Here is a 13,061-nt window from a genome sequence, read left to right as displayed (position 1 = left end):
GCAAGTCATGATGACTTTCTGACACACACGTTAATTTGTTACATATTTATTATGCAAACAGTAAGTTAGGCTCTTGTACTATGTCACGCATAATGCATGAAGAGATCACATTTCCATTAAGGGGACATGTAAACAATTTATGCAACATGAAAAGAACCATAATAGAGAAATACATAAGGTGTTTTTTAGGAGTAGAAACCCCACCTGAGTAGGTTCACAGACTGACTTTTCTCCTGAAAAAATAAATGCACCCAGTTCCTCCCATTTAGAGCTTAAAACTCTTTCTTAGTGATCATCATTCTTCTGTGTTGCCTTCATCAATGAAGAAAGCATGCAACCTGATCAAAAAAACCCCATCACCATACCTTGTGGCTTTGGACTTGCAGCTGAGTGTTTTGCTGGAGTTTTCCCATTTATTCCCTGAGCCTCTTCATCAGATACATTCTGATCAATCAGTGTGGTTGTGCTGCTCGTCAAGCAAGGTGAAACTATAGTGATCTTTGGACAGGTACTGCTGCCTGGAAGAGTTCAAAAAGAAAGGACAGGTAAATGCAGAGGCGGAGCATAACTACATCTCGGGACTTAATTTCTTCTGACCCCATAAAACAAAAACAGTCACAGTTACAAGAGTATGCATTGAAATACTTTTCCCACGTGTGCTGGCCTTGACAAAGAGTTTTCCTGAGAAAGATCTCATTTCATGTGCTTGAGAAACCTTATAATACATGCTGACAGAGACTGCTGACTACTACACACACACACATACACACATACACACACACACACACACACTCTCTCTCTCTCTCTCTCTCTCTCTCTCTCTCTCTCTCTCTCTCCCCACCCCCTGCCCCTTTCCTTGCAGGGGCATGGAAAGGGCAGAATGCAGCTGCTATGATGCAGGTGAAGGAGAGGACCAGAGGGCCCCAGCACTAATCTGTTAAAAGCGTTCCTTTCCAGCATCCAGTCAGTCACCAGTCATTGAGTGGTTCAAAAGAACAAAGCAGGAAAGCACGAACATGACAGCTGACCTAAAGACTCTAGAAGAATGGCTTGATTAAAAATGAAGAAATCACACACACACACACACACACACACACACATACCATGCCCCTCTCTCACTAGCTTACTCAGACTCCAAATCAACGTATTATTAATACCCATGTTTTCAAAAAAAAAAAGACTGACGAGAGTATGTAGATAATATTCATATTTAGTTACAACTCAAAAATCTTTTGGGCTTCCCTGGTGGCGCAGTGGTTGAGAGTCCGCCTGCCGATGCAGGGGACACGGGTTCGTGCCCCGGTCTGGGAAGATCCCACATGCCGCGGAGCGGTTGGGCCCGTGAGCCATGGCCGTTGGGCCTGCGCGTCCGGAGCCTGTGCTCTGCAACGGGAGAGGCCACAACAGTGAGAGGCCCGCATACAGCAAAAAAAAAAAAAAAAAAAAAAAAATCTTTGAAACACTGCAGTGCTTTAAAAAACTGAAATACATCATGAGGCATAGATGGAGAACAGATCAATTCTTAGTTCAATTTCTGATGTAAGAAGTTAAATACTGAATTTCAGAGACTTTTAAAGAAATCATAAGCCTGTGTTTTCTCTTTAAACGCATGCTAAATTTTCCTTTCTTCTAGTTGACATGGTGATATTAACAACAGATTAGACCCTGTTTAGGAGAAAATAAAATTTCTACCAGGAAATTCACTATCGTTAAATAAAAGTCTGCCATTTAAGAAACTATCATTTGACTAAGAAACAGTTTCATTTTTACAGAATCCAAACATTTAAAATGAGAACTATTAGAGATAAAGGGCCTTAATAATTATTCAAAACAAGAAAAGCTAATAAAACCCAATCAACTTTTTATTGAGTAAAAAAAATCCCTTTTAGGGCTTCCCTGGTGGCGCAGTGGTTGAGAGTCCGCCTGCCGATGCAGGGGACACGGGTTCGTGCCTCAGTTGGGGAGGATCCCACATGCCGCGCGGAGCGGCTGGGCCCGTGAGCCATGGCCGCTGAGCCTGCGCGTCCGGAGCCTGTGCTCCGCAACGGGAGAGGCCACAACAGTGAGAGGCCCGCGTACTACCAAAAAAAAAAAAAAAAAAAAAAAAAAATTCCCTTTTACTTCAATTGATTGGGTAATATTGATTAAAAACTACAATATTGCTTTATTTTCTGTGCTCCCCTTAAAATATATCTAGGTAAAACAAATTTTAGAAGACATTAATAGTTCCAAGTATTGTCTGAGAAGTTATTAGAGACCCAATGCTAAAACACATTAAATGAGTTTCATCAGACACCCTTCTGCTAAAATGGTCTGCCAATTAAATAAAGCATTGTTTAGCCAAATAAAGGCCTTGAATGCAAGATTTAAGGAACATTTATTTGACAGCATATTATAAATTATAAACAGAAGAAATTATAAACAGAAGAAATAAAAGCTTAGTCTTTAAATGTGTCATCCTATCTACCTTCTTAGAAAAGCCACATGAAGTAGGCAAAGCATATTCCTAAAATCCACAGTGAACCATCCAACCACTCAGCCCCTTAGGGGCATTAGGATGTTTGTTCCACAATGATCCCAAGAATGGCTTAGTATCTGAAAGGCCACCTGCTGGGGTCTAGTGAAGGATGGCCTTGGGGCAGAAACGGTGAAAAGCCACAGCCCAACTACAAATCAGAGGCAGAAACTGTAACTTGACAGTAAAATGAGACACTGAAAGCAAGAATGCAGCTTTAGAGATGATTTATAGCAACAAAACTACAAAAGGGGGCAGCTAAGGGGTAAATGAGAAAACGAATTAAACTGAATCTTTAAAAAATAGATCACCACTGTTACATATTAAAAGATGAAACTACTTTAATAATTAACCTATTTAGAAACAAAACATGTCTTGAGTAAATAATTTTTAATTGAAAACTAGGCACTTAATTTCTGGATAGCAAGCTTGCAGGATCTGATGGGTTTACAAGATCATATTTATTAGAGAACATCTCAGATGAATGTGATGAAATGCCTGCAGTAGGAGATCAAGTACACATCTATTTTCTTTTGAATCCATTAAAGTCATGATTACAAATCTTTTGCCAGTGATAATAAATCCACAGCCAGAAACTACATTTCAGATCATTATTTAAAACCCATTTCCAAACTTCAGCCATTATCACAAGGTATGAAAATATGGTGAAAGACACAGAAAACACATTCTTAAAAGGTTGTTAAAAAAATAAAAATAAAAAAAAAGCAAAGACAAATATGCAACAGAGACCATGCAAAGCTTGAAATCTTTACTATTATTTACTATCTGGTCCTTTACAGGAAAAGTTTGCTGACCATGGTCTAGGTCAAACACATAATGGTAAAGGAAGTTTGACTAAAATTAGGCAGCACCATTTCATTAAATCATCTAACATCCTGGATATTAGCAACACAGAGGAATACTTCTTTTTGCTTGTTTATGACTGACTCAGCCTGCTCACATTTGGAGACAGTCCTTATTTGGGTACCAGTTGCATAACAGGGACTTGAAACCAAAATTGTAACCAGATGGTCTACCTATTCAAGAAATTTTATATTATAGAGGCTTTCAGATTCCAATTTACCAAGAACCAGTATGAGTGATTAAACAGGTATCTCTGGGCACAGATACAACCAGTTACATTATGTTAGCATAGGGAGAGGGGTCCTATTTACTGTCTCTTCTTGAGGATTCGTAATCTATTTAGGTACTGGTCCTAACCATTTTGCATTCCTCTGTCTTATGCTTGCTGGGTCATAACTCCTGTAAGAACTCTCTAGACAGATGTAACTGCAGGGTATCCTCAGATATTCTCAGTTAATCCAGCCTCATCTTTGACTGCATAAACCTCCCTGTTCCAACTGGAGAGGTTCCCACTATGGCTTAACTTTCATTTATGTGTCTTCTGCATAGTACTTGTGAGTGGCAGATAATCTCTCTGACTGGTTAGGGTAACTCTGTCTCCTATTTGCAAAATTTTGTGTTGGGTTGTTAACGTTTTGCCAACTTATTCTTGAATGGCTCTTTCACAAATTAAGGTTGGATTTACTCCAAGGCGAAGTCCGTTCACTTCTTGATTCTTCAGGCCTGATCCCTTGTCATGGTATCCATGACCTCAGATCACATCTTTATGGCCATGTCTATAGTGCCTCACCCAACCATAACATCTCTCCCAACTGCACCAAGTCTCTAGCCCAGAAGATCTCCATGGACTCCACCCTCAGGACAAGAGGATCTCTTGATTTAAGAGCACAGAGTAGTTTTCTAAGGGAAACAATCTTCCTAGGTGTATATTGTCCAGAACGAAAGATATACTTAAAAAAGAAAAAAGAAAAAAAAACACCAATATTTTGAAATAATCTTAGATTTACAGAAGAGTTGTACCCAGGCTCTTAGGTTAGCATCTTATGTAACTACAGTATGTTATCAAAACTAAAAATTTAATATTGGTACAATACTAGGCCACAGATTTCATTCAGATTTCACCATTTTTTTCACTAACATTCTTTTTCTGTCACAGGATCCAAACCAAGGTATCATGTTGCATTTAGTTCTCCAATCTGTGAGAGTTACTCAGTCTTTGCTCATCTTTCATGACCCTGGCAGTTTTGAAGAGTACTGGTAAGTATTTTGTAGAATGTCCCTCAAACTGGGTTTCTCTGATGTTTTCTCATGATTAGACTGGGTTTACAGGTTTGGGGGAAGAACATCACAGAGGTGATGTACCCATCTCACTGCATTACATCACTGCATGATATCAACATGATTATCATGTGGTGTTAACCTTGGTCACTGAGTAAGGTGGTGTCTGACAAGTTTCTACACTGGAAAATATTCTATTTATAAGACATTTTTCAACAGTCTTCTCCTATCATCCCTTCAAAGACTCCCCACCTGTCCCACAGTTCTGGATATGGGTCATATCTCCCATGTGCTATTTAAAATGCCTGGATTAAGAGATCAATTGCACTTTTTAAAAAAGCAATTAAAGTTATAAAACTCATGGTTTATAACTCATTTGTCAATGAGGAACAAATCCTGAGCAAGGAAATTTATTTCAGAAAACGACTTCAGTTTCCCAAACTTCAAGAACTCAATAATAGGGGCTTCCCCGCTGGCGCAGTGCTTAAGAATCTGCCTGCCAATGCAGGGGACGTGGGTTCGTGCCCCGGTCCGGGAAGATCCCACATGCCGCGGAGTGGCTGGGCCCGTGAGCCATGGCCGCTGGGCCTGCGCGTCCAGAGCCTGTGCTCCGCAACTGGAGAGGACACAACAGTGAGAGGCCCGCGTACCGCAAAAAAAAAGAACTCAATAATAAAATCCATACCCACGTCCACCCCACCCTGCCAAATAATAAGCAAACCACAAAGGATCTTAAGAAGAAAATATGATGGACAGTTTAAGAAATTTCCTTGGACCTAGAAAATCTAATTTTAGGAATCTAATCTACAGAAACAATCTTGTATGTGTAAAAGTATATGCATATGGACAGTCAATGCAACATATGCAGCTGTGAAAAACAGAAAAACAAAAATAAGACTGGGAAGATTTCCAAGATATTATTAAATAAAAGACAAAAAACTAGAAAATATGTACAATATGATCCCACTTTAAAAAAAGAAATAAGATACATACAAACGTGTATAACTGTACTGAAATGAATGTAAGGTAACATGGCAAGGGGACAGGGTAGGGTGAGAGAATGAATGAGAACTTTTATGTTTTGCTGTCCATACAGCAATATCATTTAAATCTTTTATAATGAAAATGTACTTATTAATTACTTATATAAAAAAGAGAAAAATCTATGAAAGTCGCCAAGTATATGTACTACAAAATTATTTTTAAAAGTATATCCTTTACATGTGTACACCTATGTTCATAGCAGCATTATGCATAATAGATAAGATGTGGAAGCAAACCAAGTATCTGTTGACGGATGAATGGATAAACACAAATATGGCATATACATACAATGGAATATTATTCAGCCTTAAAAAGGAAGGAAATTCTGATACATGCTATAACATGGATGGCCTTGAGGCCATTGTGCTAAGTGAAATAAGCCAGTTGAAAAACACAAATACCTTATGATTCCATTTAAATGAGGTACATAGAGTAGTCAAAATTGGAGACAGAAAGTGGAATAGTGGTTGCCAGGGAGTGGAGGGATAGGAGAATGAAGTTATTGTTTTACAAAAGTTAAGTTTTACAAGATCAAAAGAGTTCAGTGCATGGATGATTGTCACAGTAGCACAACAATGTGAATGTACTTAATGCCCATGAACAGTACACTTAAAATAGTTAAGATGGTAAATTTTGTATTATGCATTTTTAACATAAAAATTTTAATTAAAAAAGCATATCCCTTGCTTAATTAAAAAAAAAAGTAAAGAAATACTAATATATTCAATTGCCTACTTAGCATCTCTACTAGTATGTCTAAGAACTAACTCACACCCAAATCTGACACCCTTGTCTCCCAACTCTCACTCAAAATTAACTGCCTTTACCATCCTCTCCATCTCAGTTAATGGCAACCTCATCTGTGCTTAGGACAAAAAGCTTGGAGGTGTCCTAAAGTCCTCTCCTTTTCTCTCAGACTCTATAGCCTATCCATCAAGAAATTCTGTTGACTCTACCGTCTACCACTACCACCTGCTCAGCTACTATTCTGACCTAAATTACCACAATCTTTGACTGGATTACAGCAAGACCTTCCACCTGGTCTCCCTGTGCCTACCCTTCCTTGTCCTCTGTATGTGTTTTCAAACAGGCCAGAGAGATCCCTTTTAAAACCCAAGTCAGATCATGTCCCTCCTGTGCTTAAAATTCTTCCATGGCTCCACATTTCACTCACAGTTTAACATCTCAACTCTTTACAGTGGCTGACAGGCTCTACATGATCTGACCTTAGTCCCCTTGCCACTGACCTCATTGCCTAGTATTGCCCCCTTGCTCACTCCATGCTAGTCATACTGGTTCCCTGCTATTCCTCCAACGGGCCAAGCACGCTTTACAGCCTTTGATCTAGCTGTTTTCTGCTGGAATGCTCTTCCCCCAGATAACTGCTTTCTCCTCACATCTTGGCTCAAATTGCATCTTGTCAACATGGACTACACTGACCACTCCATCTAGTATTACTGTTACTCACAGGGTTTCCCTCCCACCCCCACCCCATAGCTCTTATCACCTTCTAAGAGACTACATTATCTATTTTCTTAATTGTCTGTCTCCCCTGGTTAGAATGTAAGCCCTGGGAACATCTCAGGAATACCACCTGCCACATAAGTAGATGCTCAGTAAATAATTGTTGAAGAAATGAATTCTAGATACTTCAGGAAAGTTTCTCTTCATCTGCTTACATTCTCATTTTCTATTTCATGAGAAGTGTTTTCTAAGTTCCAACAATAAAGGAGACATGTAGCTGTTTGAGAGCTTAATCTATACAAAATTTCAAACATTTCCATTCTTAGGTAAATTTTTAAACATTCCAGGTTATTTATACACAAATTCTAAATATCTAGGGGGAAAAAAAAAAACAACAAAAAACTTTACCCAAGTTATCTTCCTCACAACCCAGCAGATTTCTAAACATCTGGAATTGTAGAACTATCCAGATGCTTGTCTTGATAAAAAAAAAAGTAGCAGCCAAAAATCCCAGCAACTGACTGAAATATTTTTATTTATTAAAATCTGTAATTTTATTTACATTTATTAGAGTCACTAACTAAAATGCACTATGACTGCCAATGTTTCAGACTCAGCATCTGATGCTACCTAAAATTATAGAATAGTACAGAGTTATACTGTCAAGAAAAGCAGATTGCTTCAGGTCTTTGAAGTTCAAAAGTAATATGAACTCAAAATAAGCCTTGAAGGTAGGTAACTGTAGATATTCATTATTTTTAAAGGTCCCACTGCTGTATGATAAAATCAAATATGTAAAAAGGCAACTGTTACTATTGTATCTAAGGTATATGCAACAACATATGTAATGAGATAAGATAAATGCAGCCTCTAAAAACACAAAAATCATTTGTTTTTAAACTAGGAATATTTTATTTTCCTGAAACATGCTCCATAATTTTATTGAAATTTTTGCTACTCAAAAGTAGTGAAAAGGATAGTAAAGTTTCTGAAGAATGCTACTGTGACTGAAGAATGTTATTGTGACTGATCCTTTCAAAGGTAAAATCTATTAGATGAACTGAAACACATCTCACTAAGATTGTCAAAATTCCAGTTTTGAGTAGGAGCTCACAGATGAGGCCCACAGCCATAGTACCTGTTATGTACTAACATATGTATGTATAGCAGACTATGTATATCACTACAATTCAACCATGAGTTCTAGGGGTCTGAATCCCTGCTCCCCACTTTCAGAGTGACCATTCATTAGGTGCCATGAATACCCGCATAGAAAGTGTTGAAAGTGCACATTCCATGATGCCTTCTGGGTTGGTGCTGGGCCTGGTTGGTCAGTGTGTTTTGCTGTGCCTTGGCATGGTGTTATTTTAGGTAGAGACCAAACTTCCTCTGCATACCCCTGCGTGGGGAAGGGAGCTGGTGGCAGCTCTTCCACCCCCAACCATACACCGATGGAGGTTCCCCTTTTGGCTACAGTTAACTAAGAATGTTGGTCAAGATTACAGAAAAGTTCTTGCCATTTAAAGCACAAAAAACTACTCTATGTCTGCAGCCATGACCAGAGGGGAAGGTGGGAGTAAAGAGAAACCACAATCAATTACGTGCTGCTCCTTCTGCCTGCTTGCAAAGGGCAGTTCTAGTTGACACCATCTGAGTTGGAGAGGTTCATAGCCTGCTGTGCTTTACCCGATAAACTGATGCCAATTTATAATAACACACATTTCTTGGTTCCTTCTTTTTTATAACCAAGTGGAAGAAACTGGGCCCTAGATTTATCGAAAGAACCTGCATTACTGCTGTACTGACAATGAGAAATATCCCTGAGAAGCTGCCCATCCATGTAATCAAGTAAGTGCTGTTTTGAAGTCGTCACACTTTTTGCCAGAGCCTAAGGTTCATAACAGTTTTAAGTTTTGAAATCTATGAACATACATACTATAAAAGATCTCTAAGTATATTAATGTGCATATGGGCCTGCTAACTGGTGTTAGATTTCCCCAATATGATCATCTGTATCAAAAAGTCAGCTCAGGGACGTCCCTGGTGGTGCAGCGGTTAAGAATCCGCCTGCCAATGCAGGGGACACGGGTTCAATCCCTGGTCCAGGAGGATCCCACATGCCGTGGAGCAACTAAGCCCACGTGCCACAACTACTGAGCCAGCACTCTAGAGCCCGTGAGCCACAACTACTGAAAGCCTGCGTGCCTAGAGCCTGTGCTCTGCAACAAGAGGAGCCACCGCAGTGAGAAGCCCACGCACCGTGACGAAGAGTAGCCCCCGTTCAGCACAACTAGAGAAAGCCCACACACAGCAACGAAGACCCAACGCAGTTAGTTAGTTAGTTAGATAGATAGATATAGATAGATAGATAGATAAATAAATGTATGTATGTATGTATGTAGGTATGTAGGTATGTGTGTGTGTGTGTGGGGGGGGGGTCAGTTCAGATGCTGCGCATATGCACACCTAGGCAGCTTTCCTTGATCCCCAGAAGCGTAACACTTGGCTGTTTCCAGGCCAGTTGTACTAGTAATTGTATATACTAAATATATCCTTAGGGCAACATAAACATTCTTCAGGGCATGTCAGTCATATAACTAATTTGCCTAAGTTCAAATCCTGGCTTCACTGTTTAATAGCTGATTGACTTACTTCAATTTCCTGATCTGTAAATGAGAATTCATAGGATTCCTAACAGTACCCCTGTCATAAGGTTGTTGTGAGGATTATGATTCAATTAATTCTAGTGAAAGTACAAGAGCAGTAGCTGGCACACGGTAATTGCTATATAACTACTTGCTATTACTGTTACAACTTGTATAATACGCAATGCTGTATAATGGCCAATGCTGTATAATGCCAGGGTAGTGGATCAGGGGACCAGATCTTTACTCTCTCCTCCCTCCAGCCTCTTAAGACCCTTACCTTTTGCCTCCTTCTATGCCCGCCCTATCTGCTTATATTTGCCCTTACCACTGCCTAAATTATGATTTACTACCACCCAGCACTTGCTCATGCTGGTTTACTTTGTTAGCAGCTGCCATTTGCTTCAGTGCCTCTGCTACTTTCAGGGATTCCCAATGGGTCACTTTGGATAAATTCCGGCCAATTAATGACTCTTTTGCAAGTTAATACAATAATGAATTATTTACAAATATGTGGCCTGGTACATTAAATATGGTAACAGTATTAGTAATGACAATGTGATGTCTGACTTTTTTTTTTGTGGCCACCCTGCGCGGCTTGTGGGATCTTAGTTTCCTGACCAGGGATTGAACCCGAGTCCTCAGCAGTGAAAGCACAGGGTCCTAACCACTGGACCGCCAGGGAATTCCCTGATGCCTGACATTTGACACGGAGTAGAATTTACTACAGACCATTTAAATCCCAAACAATTTAATAATTATTCTTCACCCTTTACCATGATTGTAAATATGTGTCCTGGATTCCATAACTTTTTTCATTTTTCCTCCATCTGACATTTCTTCATTTGATATGAGGCACAACTGCTGGTTTTTAAACAATTAATCATTTTCTGAAAAGCACATTTAAGTGCTTATGACCACTTAAACTCAGTATTTAATAGCTCTCACCGTTATGCTTCCAAAGTACAAATTGTTCTTGTAAGCTCTGAGAATATCCAGTGATCAACTGCAAAATGAGTTAAGAAAACGTATCAAGCTTCTACTTTATTCTATTCTTTCTTTTTTTCTTTTTGTCCCTCCTTACATGTACTGAGTGATAACTCCCTAATTAAAAGTGCCAGGTACTCTGCTAATTACTGGGGACAGGAGGACAAATAAGACATAATTCTTACCCTAAGGTAATTCCTAGAGATATGCACAATTCCATAGGTGTCAGTCCCCCTGTCCCCAACCCCTTGCTAACCGCAACTAGGAAGCAACTGCACTATTCACCCTATCAGCAATGGCAGAGGGTGAAGAGGAGAGGAATGGATCTGAGGCTTACTGAGGAAGGAATCAGGGAGGGACAAAGAGGAGGAAAGGATAACAACACTTACTTAGGCTTCTGACTAACGTGACAGGGACACAGTGCCTTTCACTTTAAGAAGGCAAGAAGATGGGGCTTCCCTGATGGTACAGTGGTTAAGAATCCACCTGCCAATGCAGGAGACACGGGTTCAAGCCCTGGTCTAGGAAGATCCCACATGCCGTGGAGCAACTAAGCCTGTGCACCACAACTACTGAGCCTGCGCTCTAGAGCCCACGTGCCACAACTACTGAAGCCCAGGAGCTTAGAGCCCGTGCTCTGCAACAAGAGAAGCCACCGCAATGAGAAGCCCGTGCACCGCAACGGAGTAGCCCCTGCTTGCCACAACTAGAGAAAGCCCACGCGCAGCAACGAAAACCCAACGCAGCCAAAAAAAAAAAAGAATGCAAGAAGAATAGAGTAGTTTTGAGTTTTGTGTGAGATATTTTAGGAGCCTGTGAGACTGTTCAGGATGAAGAGTCTGCCCTGATGTTCATTAGGTATGGCCAATCTTAACGCTCCACTTGCCTCATTTTCCAATCTCCTTCTTAAAGTTTTCGGATATATTCCCTTTGATATTTTCTTTAAAATATCATTTTATTGACTATTAAGGGAGGGGGGGAAAAGCCTATTTGCCCCATGCAGGGCCAGCTGTAAGAGACTCTGATCCATTTTGTTGTTGTTTTTGGTCTCAGTAATTATGGGTTAAATCACCTGTCTTTCCTTCTATAAGAAGGACTGATTTCCTTAATTTTATTAATAACAGTAACAGATATCAGTTTCCCTGGAGGGAGGGAAAAGGCACTTATTGAGAGCACGGACAGGTTTCTGGGTGTTTGTGGGTTCCTTCAGGACTCCACAGGGCTCAGAACAGTCCATTAAAGAGCCCAGGTGAAAAGTCACAGCAGTCTTCACAGCAGGTGTCACATGAGCTAGGACAACTTTCCCCAAAGTGTGTTCTGTGAACAGGATTTCTCAACTCCCCCCTCCATCACCCCACCACAACCAACCAACCAACCATGATTCTATATGAAATATTTGTGACCCGCCAAATTTGACAGTTTTATCTTGTAGACTCATGATGCCAGTGGGCATACTAGAGGCCAGTGAAGAGCACTACAGTAAAACACAAAAACACAAACCTATTTAACTTTGAACCCAGTATACCTCCATGAAACCTTTCCATCATTTATTACAAATTAACATCCCATGGAGCGTGGAACACATTTTGGGACAAGTTGCCCCAGGGACTCCTCCCGTTCTAACAACTGTCGCTTGGGCTACTTCCCATACTTTCCCATCTCTACTGCTCCTGACTTCCTGATAATCATCTTGGCTGCCCTCATGACTGTGACCCTCAAATTATGAACTGAAACTCCAACCCGGCCTTGGCTTTTTAGACATGACCCTGCTGTCCCCAGCTTCAATGCTGCCCAATCCCACAACGTGCTGACCGCAAAAGCAGCATTAGGGGCGGACCCAGGATGCTTGAGTCCTGCACATGGAGTCTAAAACTGGAGTAGTGCTCAGCTTAAAAAATCGGATGAAATTACATTCTATAATCCTGCCAGTCTACTTCCTCTCCATTCTCTCCACCTCCCTCTTCCTCTCACATGCATAATCCCACAGCCTAGCAGACAAACGCATATAATTTAGTAAATACAAAAAAATCTCCAAAGGGACTTTTTCTTTTCTTAAAGTGGTTATAAAACAGGATGTAAAGTATTATAATAATTAACAATGCAGAGAACAGTAATATGTAGAATAATGCAGGCAGTTTCATTTCACTGAGACAAGTATCATGAGACCTCTGAATATAAAAGCACATCACTGGGGCTTCCCTGGTGGCTTAGGGGTTGGGAGTCTGCCTGCCAGTGCAGGGGACACGGGTTCAAGCCCTGGTCCA

General features: G+C 40.3%; 1 protein-coding gene across 3 annotated transcripts in view; it reads right to left on the bottom strand.

Annotated features, from left to right (window-relative positions):
• The window catches only part of FGD4 (FYVE, RhoGEF and PH domain containing 4), a 200,660-nt gene that overhangs the window by 65,301 nt on the left and 122,298 nt on the right, over window positions 1–13,061 (bottom strand). For all 3 annotated transcript variants that reach the window (XM_060112402.1, XM_060112403.1, XM_060112404.1), the window contains exon 2: window positions 366–518. In XM_060112402.1, the coding sequence (XP_059968385.1) occupies window positions 366–518 (153 nt within the window). The remainder of the gene's footprint in view (window positions 1–365; window positions 519–13,061) is intronic.

Source organism: Mesoplodon densirostris, chromosome 11 (genome assembly GCF_025265405.1).
Source record: "Mesoplodon densirostris isolate mMesDen1 chromosome 11, mMesDen1 primary haplotype, whole genome shotgun sequence".
Classification (NCBI taxonomy): Eukaryota; Metazoa; Chordata; class Mammalia; order Artiodactyla; family Ziphiidae; genus Mesoplodon; species Mesoplodon densirostris.
Note: the sequence above shows the minus strand (reverse complement) of the source record. Positions and strands in the feature narration are given on the sequence as shown.